General features: G+C 35.2%; 1 protein-coding gene and 1 pseudogene across 1 annotated transcript; both read right to left on the bottom strand.

The window, feature by feature from the left end:
• Nucleotides 1–327: 327 nt before the first annotated feature.
• Nucleotides 328–3,452, bottom strand: LOC126616081 (cytokinin hydroxylase-like). The gene is made up of 4 exons (XM_050284077.1): nt 3,076–3,452; nt 2,714–2,943; nt 1,870–2,478; nt 328–905 (listed from the first exon to the last, which is right to left on the bottom strand). Exons 1-4 carry the CDS (start codon nt 3,341–3,343, stop codon nt 477–479), a joined length of 1,536 nt encoding a protein of 511 aa, XP_050140034.1. The 5' UTR covers nt 3,344–3,452; the 3' UTR covers nt 328–476.
• Nucleotides 3,453–15,772: 12,320 nt separating this feature from the next.
• LOC126615226 (UPF0187 protein At3g61320, chloroplastic-like) lies at nt 15,773–17,537 on the bottom strand (annotated as a pseudogene).
• Nucleotides 17,538–18,919: the final 1,382 nt, after the last annotated feature.

The following is an 18,919-nucleotide window of genomic DNA, read 5'->3' as shown; positions in this document are numbered from 1 at the left end:
AGCTTTGATCTTTTGAGTATTCATTCTTAGTGGTCTAGTAGCATATAGATGTGTTTTTTGCTTAAATTCCAAAATGTCCCAAATGCCTACTCATTTGATCCCATGAATGTCGAATATTGTCTAAATATGCTCCAATAAGTTTCAATACGTAATGATTGTGATTATACCTTGTCTTCTGTCTTCGTAGTGAAATAAAACTCACGGGTCCTAAAAGACTCATCCCCTTGGGACTTCAAATTAAAGACCGGTTCGGTCGTATCCTTTGCTCATTTAATTGTCATGATATTAGTTTCTTTTGCTTTTTATTCAGTATAACAAAGCCACTAATTTCCAAATATTCAATATGGCTTACAATGAGATGCCACTTGAAAGGATTTATTAATGAATAAAAAATTAATTGAATGACTCTAAGGCAAAAGGAGAAACTCTTAAGAAATGGTTGATGAACACATGATAAGATCGTAGGGCCCAAGTGCCTAGAGGGGCTGGAGTACTAGCGGCAGGCCATCGGAAGGCCTTAGAGAGAGCATAATAGAAGGGGAGTGGCAATAAGTGGGAGAGATGGTAAAAGAAAACCTAGTTAGAATTAGGGTTAGAACTATCTTATACTCCAAGAACGTCAAGTTTCTACCAATGCACATTCTACCTCCAAACCCAAAGGGCAAGTACCCCATCTTGTGCTTGCACCGACCGTGGATGTCGTCCTTGAACCTCTCCGGCTTGAACTCGTTGACGTCCTCGCCCCACAGGGCCGCGTCGTGGTGCATGCCGACGATGTCAATCCACATATTGGTTCCCCTCGGAATGGACAAGTCATCGCTCACTTGAATGTCGGCTTTGGCTTGCCTCTGTGCATTTGGTGCCGAAGGGTACAGTCGGAAGACTTCATTCATCACCCATCCCATCTGAATGATTAAATTAATCACAACCAATGAGTTATCTGATCAATATTAATATACATAAACATCTACACGCGCCAAAAAAACAAAAAAAAAAAGTGCTGCTTTATTATTGTATGTGAGAGTGACATGTTAATCTCTCCCTAACCGGATGCGAATGGGAATGTCATGAGCATTGAATACCCTTCCCACGTGCCAAAAGCGTGGACTGTGGTCAAATGTATCACTCTGTTGTTTGACCACTGACAATTTGACCAAATAGGTCTGACTTTTGTTTTCTTGTCTCTTTGATTTAGGGTTTCAGAGTTGCATATTTGGACAAACCAAATCTGAAAGCCGCTTTTTTCTTTAGTTATTTAATTAACAAGTACCCACAGCTTGACGACCAAGTAATTATCTAATCAGGTTGATTAAGCAGCCATTAAGTAACTCGATTAGATAGTTAACGACCTACATGGAGACCATCATTGATTCTATATTGATAGAATGATTAAGGTTAGACTTTATCTTTATAGAAATTCTGATGCACCACATATATATAAGTTTATAATCATGCATGCATGCATGATATAAAATGATGAGACAAATGTGTGACATATAGAAAGAGAAAAAAAAAAAGTAACTTAGACTTTTTTTTTAAGAAAAATTAATGAAAAGTCCAAAAAAAAAAATTAGTTTTAATGAAAAATGACAAAAAAGGTGTAGTGAATAATAACAGGAAAATGTAAAAATGTGGTTTTTGGTTAAAAGTAAACCGTACCAAAAGTGTTTCGTTAAAATTCCTATTTTTTTATTTACGCGTCGTGACAGTGTTCAGGGGGTATGTCTTTTATTGGAGAAGTGTTTTCTGTTTATGATATCCATGTTTGAATTATGAATAAATCTTTATGTGTTACTGTACTATCTTATGGTGTTTGAATAAGCACATCTTATCGGACAAAACAAAAGGACAGAAAGAAAAAGGTTTTACCTTCTTTAGTCCAGAAAGCATGTTCACATCAATTCCTTTATCTCCGACCACTTCCCTAATCTCCTCTCTCAACTGATGTTGCCAATCCTGGTGAGTGGCCAGAAGCAACATTGTCCATGTGATTGCCAATGCAGTTGTCTCATGACCTCCAAAGAAAAATGTCTTGCACTCATCCACTAGTTCTTGTGTGGTTAAGGACTTTGTGAAGCCTCCTTGTTCACTCTGTTTAAGCAACAAGCCAAGCAGGTCGTGCTGCGGCGTCGACCCTCTGATGGATTTTCGCCTTTCGTCAATAAGTGACAAGAACAATTGGTTAATTTCTTGCCCAAGTTTTCTGGCCTCTAGGGTTTTCTTAGGGTGCAACATTTTTCCGAAAGGAACTCCCACAAAACGAACCGTTTTGAAGAGTGTCATTTGCAAGGCTCTTAGTTTTTCGAACACTGGGCGGCCACTTTGGTCGCTGATGCCAAAGCTGGTCTTGGCGATGATTTCTCCGGCGGTCGCTATGATTTCTCTCTCGACGTCGATTTCTTGAGCTCCGGAATCTATGAGAGTCACCCAGTTGTCTAGCATTTTGTTGGTGGTCTCCACCATTAAGCTCGCCATTGCCTGTACATTGATTGGACATGGCATATAATTTAGTGGGTTTGATAAAAAATGTTAAAAGCCAAGGCACTACAAGAACAAATGTTTCACTACTTAAGGTTTTATATTCATTTTGTGGAATATAATGCTTTGCACAGTACTGTAGTACTCTATCTAATACATTATATGTTTGATATATATATATATATATATATAGAGAGAGAGAGAGAGAGAGAGAGAGAGAGAGGGGTATATATACCTTCAAGTTTGTTGGGTTAAAAGCAGGAGTGATAACATGGCGGTGACGGACCCAGTCATCGCCTTCGGACATGAGTAGGCCATTACCAAACATCGGGGATCTATCGCGTCGGAACACCGCAGGCTTCCCCCAGTTCTTTGCTGTCACCTCCGTAGACAGTTTTTTCAGTAGCTCTGGATCTGCTATATACAAAAATGGCTCCGTCCCCAACCAATAAATGAACATCTTTCCTGCAAATATACACAAACACAAATCAATCATTTTATACAAACATTTATCACTTATTGACATGAAGATTTGAACGTGCAAAAGTTTTCTGAGATGGTTATCAAACGGGCACTTAAACGTGTGAGTTTACTTACCGAAAGAGTGTTGCCAGCGAGTAAAAAAAGGAAAAAGAGTTGAGTGTATGTCATGGGAGATATTTGAACTTTGAACATTGATGATCTTCTTTTTCATCTCACTCAGATTTCCGAATGGAAAACTTGGAGATGGACCATCCAACCCATTTCTCTTGAGCTTCCTGTACGCAAGAACTGGAAAAACCCAGAAAGAAAATATTAATCTGCAGAAAACATACAGAAGTGCCATGACGATGGCGATGACAAAACCTAGAACAATGGTCTCCATCTCTCTCTCCCTCTCTCTCTCTCTCTCTCTCTCTCTCTCTCTCTCTCTCTCTCTCTCTCTGTGTGTATGTCTCTTAATACGTTGTTGTAGTAATTAGCTAGGCTTGTATGTTTGTGAGTATTAGAAGAGAATGGAGGGAGTATTTATAGGAGGAGGCGAGGGGATATGCTGATTGAGTTTAATTTGGACCAAAAAACAAACTCGGAAGTTTTGACCATGACCTACAAAACTTTCATGACGTGGCTTTTTTAAGGGCCGGGCCTTACCTTCCTTTGAATGGATGTGAAGGTTTTCCTAGCTAGTTCCTTCATTCCCATTCCACCTCCATGCGAGCAACCAAATGGTTATAACTTTCTAGTTGTAAGTTAGGGCAGTTGATGAGAACATTGTGTCCGCATTTACACTTTAATTAAATATTTACTTTTGAAGAGACGGATTTAGTTAAGTTTATTAGAAGAGTATGTTCTCTTATACGCACTAAAATTTGAATTCACTTTTGTTGAAGTTAAAGCGTTTGTTGTCGAGCGTTTATTTCATTTTTGCCCTTGTTGAAAAGCCCCTTTTGTTTTGTCATGGATTTGATCATCAATTCATACAAGCACTGGGCTTGCGGTTGAAAAGTGTTCTGTCATGGTGTGGACGTCGGAGCACCGTCCCTTCTTCTTCTTATTCACTTTTTTTTTTAAAGTGTTATTTACACATCTATTTTTATCTTTCATACACTTTTGTTAATTTTTATCATTAATTTTTTTTAATTTATTCAATTCGATAACCGAAAACTTGAAAGGATGAGCGAGAAGTAAAAGTGGATTTGTAGATAGTACTACATTTTTTTAAAGACTTATTCCTTCATTTTTGTTTTATAACATCATATATTGTTATCCTGCACCAGGGTACGGCTGTGGTTCCAGTCAACAACTTGCTTTGGAGACCAGAAAGAAATTTTGATTAGTTTTTCTTTTTCAATTTTTTTTTATCAGTTGCCGCATTCCAAAGCTTAATATTTATTTAAAACTAGTGAGCAACTCCAAATTTATGTCATTGAATTAAAATGATATAAAATCAAATTAATCTGACAATAATCTATAGAGAGTGACGTAAAAATAACTCTGATCATATGTATAAGATGGAAAAAAAAAAAAAGAATCGATGTTAAAAAATGTGTCAGTTTTGTGTGTTTAATAACATTACTCTCACAAAATATATATTAAGGATTAATGTTTTACTTTATAATATAAGAATTGTAAATTATAGTAATAGTCCACTCGAGATTTACATGCCATGGTTTCATACTTTAAAAACGAGACTCACATTTAATGGATTAGAAGATGATTCTTTTAATAATACAGAAGAGTATACCTCAAATATATATTACCCATCAAGTACATGTGATATATGTGTATATATATATTATATTCTAAAAACACTCAAATTTAAATATTTTAGTGGTTTCTATCAACTACATGATCGAATAATGTCGCAAAACCAGATGTTTATTAACAATGTGCATATATAAAATGATTACATATCCGATTCAAAATCAATTGATGGAAATCGTTAAGCACTTAATACAAAACTTTCATCTTTATTGAGAGTTCGGTTGCATCAACTTTCGTGTTTGATCGTACGAAAATAATGCATTTGTCCAGTAGCATACAATTGACGGAAATCGTTTGAGCACTTAACGCAAGACTTTTATTTTTACTGAGAGATTGGTTGCATGAACTTCCGTGTTTGATCGCATGAAAATAATGCATTTGTCTAATAACATACAACTGATGGAAATCGTTTAAGCACTTAATGCAAGACGTTCATCTTTACTAGGAGTCAGGTTGCATAAACTTTAGCGTTTGATCGCATGTAAAGAGTAATGTTGGGAAGATTAAATTTTTTAAACCAAATGATGTGTCACCAATAAGAAATAAGCAAGTTAATCGGCACTTAATTAATAATCCAATCATCTACAACCACATCATTTAGTTTGCAAATTTAGTTTAAAAAATTTGGTCTCCCTAACATTACTCGCATGTAAATAATGTATTTCTTGAATAGCATACAATTGATGGAAATCGTTTAAGCACTTAATGCAAGACTTTTACCTTTACTGAGAATTCGGTTGCATGAACTTTCTGCATTTAATCGCATGACAATAATGCATTGTCCAGTAACGTACAATTGATGAAAATCATTTAAGCACTTAATGCATGACTTTTATCTATACTGAGAATTCGGTTGCATGAACTTCTGTGTTTGATGGCATGAAAATAATGCATTTGTCCAGTAACATACAATTGATGGAAATCATTTAAGCACTTAATGCAAGACTTTCATCTTTACTGAGAATTCATTGCATGAATTTCCGTATTAGATCACATAAAAATAATGCATTTGTTTGTCCAATAGCATACAAACGTTAGGATTAATTATATTTGACCAGAAGCCCCGTATGGAGGCTGTGAAACAAACGTGCATCAGTTTGGAGGGAATTATCTAAAAATTATATGTTTCATGCATACTTTTACTGACGACTTTGACAACAATTACATATTTGAATTCAACAGCGGACGATCTTGCATAAATTCAAAACATAACGGACTGGCATGGTTTTCACGTTTGAGCCAATTTTGTAACGACTGCATGCCGGCCGCCACAAATCAGTTACCTTCCTTTTGTTTTGTTGAACACCAAATTGGTTTCCTATCCATCGTGCCCATAATGCATGTTATCTATTTTCCAATTTTTGCATCATGAAACTGATAACAAGTTAAGGATCTAGGAGAGTACTTCTACGTTACCGTTAAAATATTGAGGTTCTAATAATGATCATATCGACCATGTATCAAGAGTCGTAAGTTTCAATATCAACGACATCGACCGTATATCAATCACATGTATGCTTTTATAGAATGTTGTAATAAGTGTGCACGGCCAGATGGACGTACGGACCATAATGCATGTTACCTTCCTTTTGCGTGTTTCACATTCTGTTCTTATCTAAAAAACTTATATTTAACACTAGAACCCCTAATATTCAAATCATAGATCCGTCATTGTATATATGTATATATATGTGTGTACATAATATAGGATAACATTAAAAACTTGTGCTCTGCATGAACTTCTATCTAGCCTTGCCTGAGCCTTAGAACGGTTCAAAGGACAAGGCGGGGACGAACGTTCTCATCCATCGTGGCAAGAGTCCCAGTCTTGATTCTATTTCCGGTCAAAATTGTAGTATGTCACATATAATCACCAGTTTTCATTTCCCTTATTCTTTTTCTATATAATGAAACGTTTTAAAAGTAACAAAATTGATTAGTCAGCAGAGATTAATTTCAACGTTAAAAATCATGCATGCGAAGTACGAAGAAAAAAATGGAGTTTTCTGTCACATGCTCTCGGATACTAATTCCAAGGTGATTATTTTAGTACAAGTATCTTCCTAATCATCTCCATATTCCTTTACTAATTCATATTTAAAGTTGAATTTCCAAAAAGAAAATTAAAGTTGAATTTGACACGTTTGGAAAAGAAAAAAAATTCTAAGGAGACTCTTTCAAGAGTGGAATTGTCATATCCCGACCCGGGCCCCCACTACATCCCGGGCTTGACTCCACAGTACCACGATATTGTCTGATTTGAGCCCCGACCACGCCCTCACAGTTTTGTTTCTGGGAACTCACATGAGAACTTTCCAGTGGGTCACCTATCCTGGGATTGCTCTCGCGCGAACTCGCTTAACTTCGGAGTTCCGATGGAACCCGAAGTCAGTGAGCTTCCAAAAGGCCTTGTGCTAGGAAGAGATGTGAATATACATATAAGGCTTACAGGATCCACTCCCCTATGCGATGTGGGATGTTACAATCCATCCCTCCTTATGGGCTCGACGTCCTCGTCAACACACTTTTGGCCAGGGATTGGCTCTGATACCAAATTGTCACATCCCGGCCCAAGCCCCCACCACATCCCGGGCTCGACTCCACCATAACACGATATTGTCCATTTTGGGCCCCTACCACGCCCTCACAATTTTTTTTTTGGGAACTCACATGAGAACTTCTCAGTGGGTCACCCATCCTGGGATTGCTCTCGCGCGAACTCGCTTAACTTATGAGTTCCGATGGAACCCAAAGCCAGCGAGCTCCCAAAATGCCTCGTGCTAGGTAGAGATGTGAATATACATATAAGGCTTACAGGATCCACTCCTCTGGACGATGTGGGATGTTACAAGAATTTTTATGAACTCTCAATTTGCATGACATCCAAGAACTCAAAGTACATTCTCTCAAAAAAACAAAAAACAAAAAAAAAACAAAGTACATACATACATATATATACACTTTAATTTTATACTAAAAAGAATTGTTAAGGAGACTCTCAAAATGTTTATGGACTGAGAATTGTTAAGAGGACTCTCAAAATGTGACTCTTTATGGACTCTATGCCACCTTAAAGTTTAATGTTATGCACTAAACATGAGGTGACAGAGTATCCATGGGAGAATCTCATACTTGGAAGAGTCTCCTTAGCATTTCTCTTATAGTGAAAAATGCTCTCAAGGGTTAAAAAAAAATTCATGGATTATTTTAAAAGAGAATATTTATTGACACTTCAAAAATTGTATTGTGCATTCTAAACTTTTGATATTTAGAAAGAAAAATACACTTATAAAAAGTGCATAATGAAAATTTTTGGAAATGTCAATGACACTTTCCGTTTTAAAATCTAAAAAATAAAAAATAAACAGAGATAAACGTACAAAATGGCTATTTCCGAGGACTAATTAATTAACGATAAGTGGAATACTGATCAAGGGTGACACAACTAAAACTTATTGGATTTGGCAAAGAATGAGGAATTAATCCACTATGAATTGACAGTGTCAATTTACCTCTAAAAACAAAATTTTACTATAATATATCACCCCTAACATTAACATAAGTTATTTTCTTTCATTTTTCGTTTTAATATGTGCCTTATATTATTCTTCACGCGAAATGGTTGCTTATCAAGTCATAGCTAGACAATATCAACTACCAGTTCTGAGTTCTCATACGTCCAAAACGAATGGAGCTAAGCATAATACAGGTTGAACTGATCCTTTATTAGTGAGAATACTTAATCTTGTCCAGTTTTCAAGTAAAAGATTGAAAATATCATTTTATTAGATTCTTAATACTCGTTTATAATTTTGACTTATGTGTACGGACAATAGTCCAAGTTTTGAATTATTTTGTTGCTTTCATATTAACTATATACCTTATTAGAGACACTAGTATTCTTGTTGTTGGGAGTCGTTGACTGTGTTTTAACTACTAGTTTGTTTGTGAAGTTTCCAATACTTTTCTTTGTTCTAATGGCAATTAATTAGACTGACATGGGGAGTGTTTTCTAAATAAATAAAAAATTATTTGGACTTGAAAAACTGACACATTTATTGACACAATCTCTAATATATTTGTTAACATACTTTTCAATAGAAATGTTAAGGAGACTCTCTCAGAAGTGAGATTCTTCATGGACTCTCTGCAACCTCATATTTTTTGCACAATGTTTTATAATGTTGGCATGAGAATTGACGTTAAACTGTAAGATGACAGAGAGCTTGAGAAGAGTCCCACTTGTCTCCTTAGCACTCTCCAATATACTAATTATCACCCACAAAACTTAACATATTTACTTATACATTTTCAAATACAAGTGAGATCCACATAAAATGATAAAACCCACACGTTAAAAAATGTGCATCGGTTTTGTATGAAAAGTAGCACTATCCATGTTAATTAGTATATTAAACAAATAAAACGTAAGTGATAACGTCAACGTTCTAACATTCAAAATATGTACGTAGGTGCTTATTGAGACTTGTGTTGTGCAATAAAGTGGGTCTGGAAGTAACTTTGCGGTTTCTGTGGCTTCTTTTTCCAAAAGCCAATTGAACACAAACACTTTATAGCAACCTCTTTAATTAATTCCAAAAGTGTTGGCCTCGATCGTCAATTTAGAAATTTAGTAGTTGCCTTGAATCTGAATTCACCAACCACATTACAAACTAAAAGCCGTGTTGGAACTTACCTCCAGTACTTCACAGAATAGTCTAAGATTTTGATATAAATGCACTTAGTACTTCTATAAAACTAACTACTGTTACGGATCACTACACTAACTTTACATAAACTTATGCGCAAATGTTTTTCCTTAGCACGAAAACTTTACTTGATGACCAAAGCTTTATCTGTTGAATTTTTTTCGTCGGGCAAAAGCCTCTAAAAAAATCTAAATATTGTCCCTTTTTGCCCAACAAACGGAGGCATTATGGTAAAGACAATTCGCCAGACAAAACTTTGTCGGACAAACAATAATTTTTAATAGTGAAGCCAGATATACAACACAGTACAATGCCATCATACAAGTTGTAACATTAAAATGGGACGTATCTAGTATTCCGAAAAATTAAAATGTTAAAATGTAGCAAAATGATTAAGATGTTTGACGGATCCTTATATGTCCTAGCTAGGAGTGAGCGCGTGCAAAATGCATTTTTTGAATCATGACATGTTACTTGTAATTTATATGTTTTAAATGTATTTATTAATGTAGATGGAAATGAATAAAAATACATCTAATAAAAGCGATCTTTTAACTAATCAAAGCAATTGAATTCATATTAATAAAAGCGGTATTTCAATTTCCATTTAGATTTTATTGAATTTACATGAAGATTAGAAAAAATAATATTTAATAAACAACTGATTGCTAGTTCATTGTGAGGTGAAGCCCACTCCCTCCCCTTAGTGTAAATAACATCGTTTGTTAAAAAAATGATCATTTGACAAGTAATTAAATCACATTATTATGCACGTGCAAGAGACTTTTTTTATAACTGACACTACGCACCTCTTAAGTGTTTAAAAATTGAGAAATAATACTTAATAAACAACCGTGTGCAAAATGTATTTTTTGAATCACAGCGCGCTACGCGCAACGTAGACATTTTAAATGTATTTATATGCGTGAATTGCTTCAATATTTTTTTATTGTGTTTTTTTTTTTATCACTGGCACTATGCATCTCTTAAGATGTTTTAAACACAACATTCATGATTTTTCTTATTTTTTTATTATATTTTTCTTCCCCATCACTTGGGCACCAACAACTTTGTCATTTGTTTATTCTGTTCTCTCTTTCCTTTTATTTTTTTATTTTTTTCTCTCTTCCCATTTATATTTATATTATATTTAATGATGACCAAATTACTAACTTATCTTTGCATTATTTGATATATTATTTTGGACAAGTTTTGAAATTTTTTTGTCAAATGGGTGACACCAAAATTTTTGTCGCATGCATAACCCCAATTTTTCACTGTTCATCGCAATGCTTGCTTTATATATAATAGATGCTAGTGTTATTTATGTTCATTTATAAGTAAGAACTCTTACGTTGAACTACTATAAATAGTGAATTTAATGTCAATTAATTATAATTCGTTCATTGCGTGATTAACTGAAGTCTGTCACCCTTAATAGGACTTGGATTCTCTGCCCTCCCAATTCGGTGCCCTCCCCGTGCCCTCCTGTTTGTGTGGTCACGGTTAAGCCACGTCAATATTTTATATTACTATTTTTTTTTGTCTTATTATTTTTATAAAAAACAATATAAAATGTTAGCATGGATTAACCGTGACCACACAAAACAGGAGGGCATGAAAAGGACACCGAAATGGGAGGGCAGAGAATCCAAGTCCCCCTTAATATGCATTTCGCCATTGAAATTTGTCTCTTTACTGCCGATGACAACTTGTACTAGCATGCCAGAACAGAATCGAACTAGAAATCGCAATAAAAACAAACTTTATATATAAGCATGAACTTCCGCCACGACAAATCCTTAAGAAAATAAAGTAAAGAAATTCATTTCAAAATTGTTTGACTAAATATTTTAGACATGTGCAACAAATGACGCCCACAACAATTTATTTTAAAAAAAAATCTTATTTTAATTAGTAAGCATATATCAATTACAACTCAAAGAGCTGCCATTATAGAATCTACGTACTCATCAGCTAGGGTTCCTTCAATAATTTATATCAAAATTCTTTAGTGCTATATTTCAATGTAACCACAAACATTATTTAATGGAAGTTTTAACGAAAATGGCCTGGCATTATTTATTATTAATCAAAAGGACATTTTGTGTATGAAAAGTCCATAATGGATCAGGCTCTTTTTCTTATTTACTCTTATGCCATTACAGCATGGTCCATAATGATGTTGACATTTCTGTCTAGGAAAAGATTATTTTACATTATGCTATTAAACTTATGCTAATTTACAGCTATATCTTCATGCTTACATCATGTTGTTGATGTTATGCAGCTCTTCTTCTGTCATATTATTCCAGTACCGTTCATCGTCTTCTACTAGCTATGCATCTCTTTCTCTATCTTCTTTCACCTTGTAGTACATTTATGTTCTTTCTTCTTTGAAATTTTGGGGCTTTCAATAAGGCTGATGACTGATCATTGTCTTACTGTAAATATACATCTCTTATTCCTCTACTACTAATATCATATCATACCTAAAATCTTCAAACTCATCTAAGGCATACATTTGGATCCCCCTAAATTTTAAAATATCTTTGTATAAAGGAGTCCACCTATATGAGGAGATAGTAGATAGTCTAAATGACTATTCATTAATCATGACTATATGCCTAACTTTCTCCTTATGGATATGTACATACCAATCTGGATAACTACTAATAAAACTTATGCAAATTTCTTTCCACCTTTCCAGATAATCTTCTGCTACTTTTATAAGTTTTTCAGGAAATGATTCTAGTTGGGAAATACAGTTAATGAATAATTTATCGAGATAACCAAACTCTAATAGTAAGGCAGGGGTAACTTCTACCACATTATGCTTTTTCTGATGCTCATAACTAAAATGCCATGGTCTAAGGTATCTCATGTTAATCCTGGTCATAACTATGCTAACCTCTGGTTTACAAATACAATTTTATGTATTATCACAAAGACATAGTGGATACATCTTTGTAATAATATACATCCCTAGTTTTGGATCAAAGATGGACTGATACAAGGCGCATTGTAATTGTAATTGTAACTCTTTCGTGGACTATGATGCTCTGCTCAGGATCTCATTCTGCATATCTGTTGGCATTATTTTTAGTTTTGCTTTTGAAATTTCTTCTAATAAAATATCATCTAATATTAAGTCTAAAGATATATTCCTAAGAAAACTTTCATATTTTTCTTTTTTGTCTTTGTCACTCAGATGTTGATGCTACTCATTATTTTGACGCTGCTCCATTTCAATGTCTTCTTCTAAGAACTTAATCTTAATATCTTCTATGGGCTCATTAGCCTCTTGTTCTATGGGTTCAATAACCTCTTTTCATTTATTATTATGCTGATCAATTTCTAAACTTATTTTCAATTCTCTTTTCAAGGTGTCACTTGCCTTCTGCTGCATTCTAAGAGCTTGGAGTTCTTGGTTCATTTTGGTAAACTTACTGAGTAAAGACTCATGTGTCTCTAAAGATGACTTGAAGGTTGTATTCAAGAGAATGAATATGATACTAGCTTTGATGGAAATTAAAATTAAAACTATCAAACTCTTGTTCCAAGACTCTAATTAATTTTTTATGACCTAACCTCATGCATGATTGCTTGATTTGGATATTCCAAAAATTATCTAAGAGAACATGTTGCCTATCAGAAATCTCTGGTGCTCTTGACCTATATCTCAGGGTAGGATTTCTGATTCCTTCAACAATATTGTCATTAAAGTTGAAAGTAGGTACTGGTGGTGATGCTGGTCTGCTTATGCTATTTTGAAATCCACTGAATGGTGGAGGTTGATGGTGCATCATTATGCTATTGAAAGAAGCTCTTCTGCCTTGCGGCCTTGTGCTATTTGCTAATGATGGTCCACGATATTCCATACATGTTCAACAAATTAATCTTGATAAGATATCGGCTAATGTATTTTCATTACCTTTTATATATTTAAAAATTGGTTTAAAACCATTTCCTGTAATTGAATCAACAAAATTAATGCATCTTCAGGCTGTCTGTTTATTAGCATGTATCTTATTATAATGAGAAACTATGTTTTGACAATTTGTTCTAATCGTAAATACTTCATTATGTAAAAATAAAGAAAATGCTTCAAGTGAATTAATTTTCCCTAAAATTTCTAAATCTGTTGATGGTAATCTTGACTATACATCACTAAATTTTCCTGATGAATATCTACTGTTAATGCACAAAATCTGGTAGATCTTGGACCAACTTAAATTCAGCCGTAAATCACACAAACGCATAAGAACACAAAGATGTATCGTTGATTCCATTTACTGTATGGATTACAATAGATCAGCAAATGAGCTCTCTGTGGATGTAGCCCTTGCCATTTTGCTCTTTGTTTGGTTGAGAGGGTATTGGCCTCTATTGTTGTGAGAGTGGAGTGTGAGACCTTCTATTTCTCTCTGGATCTGAAGCCCCCTTCATGAGGGTGAGGGAGAGTTCCTTTTATAGAATAAGGGTTATTTCCCTTTTTACATTTGTCATGGGCTTAGGGATGAGGCCCAAAGACGAGGCCCAATATATGGTACCAACAGGAGTCACCCAAGTCTTCAGTTAAGAGAGTTTTTTGGCTGGAGACTTCAAATCCAATCCATGTACGGGTCGAAGTGGCTAGATGTCTTAAACCAGTACTCAACACAAGGTAATACTCAACATAAAGCAATACTCGGCTAAAGGTATCACACGTTACAAAACTGCTCGGCTGGAGGCGAAGCTCGTTGCGAGGCTGCTCGGCTAGAGGTTATGTTCGCGGCGAGACGGTTGCTTGGCTGGAGGCGATGCTCGTTGCAAGGCTGCTCGGCTAGAGGCTATGCTCTTTGCAAGGCGGCTCGGCTCGTGGTATTCCTCATTGCAAGTATCTACTTTATGTCGACATGCACTCAGTATGAGTTGATTCTTGACATGATTCGGGTCTGCTTGTCATGTTCACATATTGGGTTCTTTTAATCAGCAACAATGTTGATCAGTGGATCTAGTTGCTCAATAATTCCTGACAATAAATGACAGTATAAGTATGACTGTATAATGAATAAATCAAAATTGACAAAGTTTGTCAAGGCAAAATATTGTACTATTTGCCTTCTATAAATAAATAATTTATTCAGTCGTGTGGTAAATCATATGTTGTATAAGTGACATAGTTTAATAGCAGTCACAATATCACTAGGCAATGAATAAATATTGCACAGGTACTTGGGTTAAATGTGTGTCACTAGGTGATGATTAATATATATATATATATATATATATTATATTTTTCTTCGTGAGGCTGTTCTGGAATAGTGGATTGTATTTGTCTCTTTATGATGAAGGTTTCATCATAACGTTTAAATAATAAAGGTTACTTTCATCATAACATATATCAATAACATATTAAATAAATGATGAAAACATAATGATGTCTGCTGAAAAGGAAAAGTAAAGCTCTTTTTATTTTTTTTTCTTTTGGCAAATGGCCAGCCAGTCTCGGGGACAACCATAGAGATCCTAAAAAAATTGAAATCCTCTATAGAATAATAGGTGGTGTCCACCATAGCATCAAACATGCACATGTGACCACTGGTGTAACCATAATAAGGATAGGCATTTAGCATGTAATAGGAAATATTGTTTTTAATAATACTGAAGGATTCAATAAATGGTAGGCAATATGAACAAGAATAATAGAATTAATAATAGAAAACTTATCTTCTTCCTGGTTTTCCTGTGGCCTTTTCAGAAAGTGGGCAGGGAACATGCACTCTTTTTCATGATGAAAGTTTCATTGTTGGTGGGATCTTTTCACGGCTTGGTGCTGCAGAGAGTACTGAGCTTTCTGGAGAGCAAGTTTCCAAGCAGTTTCATCATTCAATTTATTCGATTTCATGAGCCTATCTGCATTTGAAAGACCTATCACAGAAGAATGTGCTAGGAATCTGTAGGAAAACCCTCTGCATATCTCACCCAATTCACCTCTCCATCGTTCACTGGCGTTGGGGCGCCTTTTTTGGCTGATTTCAGTACCGTTGAGTACAAGCTCGTGACTTCATCAACAGCGATGTTTTCAGGCAACGATTTAGGATCGAGAGAGAAGTGTTTGCAAATAGCTAATAGAATCAATTGCTTTCTGCTTATGCAGGTACTTCCCTTGGCTGCCATATCTTTCCTTCAGAAACCAGAGCTCCACAGTTTCTCAGTTCAGAGTTGAGTGAGCAGTTCAATTGGGAGATGAAGGGACACTACTCGGACAACGGGGGTAGGTGGCTGAGACGAAGTAATTGTATTCAGGTGAGGCAAAGAGAATGCTATCAGCTTCTCGGATCTTCTGACGAATTGCTTCAATGACAGGTGGAAAAGTTCCCTTTCCCTCTAGATCTGTGTTCAACAACCAACATATTTCTCTTCGATTCCTCCAACTGTAGCAATTGGAAGCTCTGGGAGATGAACTGAATAATGCAGTTGGGTCGATGTTTTGAGTTCAAAACAACTAGCAGATCATCTATTTCAAGCAAATCTTCGAGGTCTCATCCAATGTATGAGCCATAAATGACATGACACTTCAGCGCAACAGGGAAGGCCATAATATACTGCAAAAGTGCCTTTTGGAGCTGTGCATTAGGGGTGGGTTCAGTTTAAATCGGTTGGTTTTTTGTTAAAACCGAAACCAAACTGAAATTTCGGTTTGGTTTGGTTCGGTTCATTTTTTTTCGGTTTTTTTCGGTTCGGTTTTTTCCGGTTCGATTTCGGTTCGGTTTTGGTTTTTTGTTTTTTTTTCTTTCAAAAAATGAAAAACATTGAAATTTTAAATTTTAACGTATCCAACACAATCATAACATAAACATTCTAACTAGAATCAAAGACAATGAAAATAAACATTTAAAGTTGAACTAAAATCATCAATCAAGTCTTCCAAAGTCCAAACTAACAATCTCACAACACAAAAATCGTACAAATGACTTAGAAAAGTTAAATTGTATGATGTTGTTCAAAGATCAGGGTTGTTTGCTTGTAACTGCATGTTGACAACTTGATTAGTAAAAGTAATGCGTGGGTGGATTTATTTAGTGTGTGTTGGATTCTTTTCCATCACAAATTACCCAAGTAATCTACCCGAAATAAATGTTTATGGATTATGTTACATGTTATATGAGAGTAGATTTGGAAAAGAAAGCTGGGGCAGAAATAGACAGTGCTATGGAGATGGATGTAGTTACTTCAGGAGAAGGTTTAGTTCCGAAACTTTATATGGGGGAGAAATAATAGGTTAGAGTTTTTATATGCCTTTTTTTAATATTTTGAGCTTAAAGTTTGGCAACACATTGGGTTTAGCCCATTTTAACTTACAAATTGGGTTTAGAAAATAATATCCAAAACAAATAATTAAATAAAAATTTTAATTTAATTAATTTGGTTCGGTTCGGTTCGGTTTGGTTCGGTTTCTAGATCACTAAAACCGAACCGAACAAAAAGAATTCGGTTCGGTTTGGTTTTTTCAATTCGATTCGATTTTTTTTGTTCGGTTCGATTTGATTTTCGATTTTTTTCGATTTTCTGTTTTTTGAACCCACGCTTACTGTGCATCACCCGAATTCTCAACACTAGAAATGACCAGTTTCGCAAAATCATTAGCCCCTGTAATCACCTCAGCCCAAGCCTTCTTTCCTTCTTCAAATCTCGAATACGAAGCCTCTGTCCTGAACACTAGCAACAGCGCCAATGTCGACGTTGTGAGCTGGTACGGCAAAGATGAGGACCTCAACAAAGGGAAAAACCCCAAAAGCAAATCCAATCAACTGCTGTATTATAGCTGGCAATCACTACAGCCACGAAAGTAAAAACAATCACCGGGGGCATCAAAGACAGGATGACTCTGGACAAAAGGCTGGAAAGTAAGTGGCGGAGGTGGCGGTATGAGCTTCTGTGCTGCATCCATTTCTCATGGTCATAAAGTGTTATGCGTTGTCTCATTCCACGTTCTTGCGTGCGGTTTGCCCAGTCGGGTATGATCCTAAATACATTGATAAAGGTTTCGATTGGAGAGGAAGACGGTGGTGCTGACGATGTTGGAGTTGAGGATTGGGAGCAGAAGAGCTTGAAGTTTAGGGTTTTTAGTTTGTGCAAATTCACGGTGGTGAGATGAAAAAAATGAAAGAGAACCGACATAACTTTTCGTGTTGTTTTCCACAGATGGCGCCAAATGTTGATGCACAAAATCAGGTGGATCTTGGACCAACGTAAATCCGACCGTGAATCACACAAACGCATAAGAACACAAAGATGTATCGTGGTTCATCCTAATGTGTGGGCTACGTCCACACTGATGTTGATTCCATTTACTGTATGAATGTATGGATTACAATAGATCGGCAATGGAGCTCTCTGTAGATGCAGCCCTTGCCATTTTGCTCTCTGTTTGGCTGAGAGGGTATTGCCCTCTATTGTTGTGAGGGTTAAGTGTGAGACCGTTTATTTCTCTCTGGATCTGAGGCCCCCTTCATGAGGGTGAAGAAGAGTCCCTTTTATAAAATAAGGGCTTCATCCCCTTTTACATTCGTCATGGGCTTAGGGATGAGGCCCAAATACGAGGTCCAATATATGGTACCAACATCTACAAACTTGTTCGTCAGTCCTTGGTGACTCCTTATGCTTTTTCTGGTATAGTATACTTGCTCATCCTAATGAAGAAGCATATGTTTCAACTATCTTGTAACTATCTTCTAATGGTAATCTTAATGGTTTAAGTTGAGTAATTTCTTCCTTTATATTTTGAACTAATTTTATATATTCACTATTAAATTTTTTTGTCCTGTTTTGCTAGTTTTACTATGTGATACTACTATTTTTCTTCCTAAATCAGGGATAAAATTTCTTGCATAATTTAGCAATCTTAAAAATGCTTATAACTGTTTCTTATCTTCTAATTTGTTTGGAAATTCTAACACCTTTTTAGCTATATGATCTTGTAATTGTATTGTACCTGACTTGATATACATTCCTAAAAATTCTATATCTTGTTTTTCTAATGCTATTTTATTTTTGCTAATCACAGTTCCATTATTGATAAATTCTTGTAATACTATCTCTAAATGCTTCTTATGTTCTTTTTTAGTTTTACTATGTACTAAAATATCATCTACATAAACACTACAAAAATTATCATAATTCTTGAAAATTTGATCCATCTTTCTTTGAAGGATTGAATGAGCATTTTTAAGTCCAAATGGCATAACAAGCCACTCAAAATGTCCTTCTAGACAAATAAAAGTTGTTTACTCAATTAATTATTATGCTAATCTTATTTGCCAAAAACCTGATTTACAATCAAATTTATTAAAATATTTACTCTCTTGAATTTTATTTATAAGCTCATCCTTATTTGATAACTTATAACTATCTTCATATGTATTATCATTTAATCTCTTATAATTATAAACTATTCTAGCCTTACTTTTCTTTAGTTCTGAATGTTTTCTTACAATAAATGA

This window comes from Malus sylvestris, chromosome 1 (genome assembly GCF_916048215.2).
Source record: "Malus sylvestris chromosome 1, drMalSylv7.2, whole genome shotgun sequence".
In the NCBI taxonomy this organism is placed as follows: domain Eukaryota; kingdom Viridiplantae; phylum Streptophyta; class Magnoliopsida; order Rosales; family Rosaceae; genus Malus; species Malus sylvestris.
This window is presented reverse-complemented; position numbering and strand designations above follow the sequence as displayed.

What these genes read in the sequence shown, in the direction of transcription:
- LOC126616081 (XM_050284077.1), bottom strand. Translation starts at nt 3,343, where the DNA reads ATGGAGACCATTGTTCTAGGTTTTGTCATCGCCATCGTCATGGCACTT. An exon ending in TTAACCCAACAAACTTGAAG is followed by an intron (nt 2,479 to 2,713) that starts GTATATATACCC and finishes ATCAATGTACAG; the next exon opens with GCAATGGCGAGCTTAATGGT. An exon ending in TGCTTTCTGGACTAAAGAAG is followed by an intron (nt 906 to 1,869) that starts GTAAAACCTTTT and finishes TTAATCATTCAG; the next exon opens with ATGGGATGGGTGATGAATGA.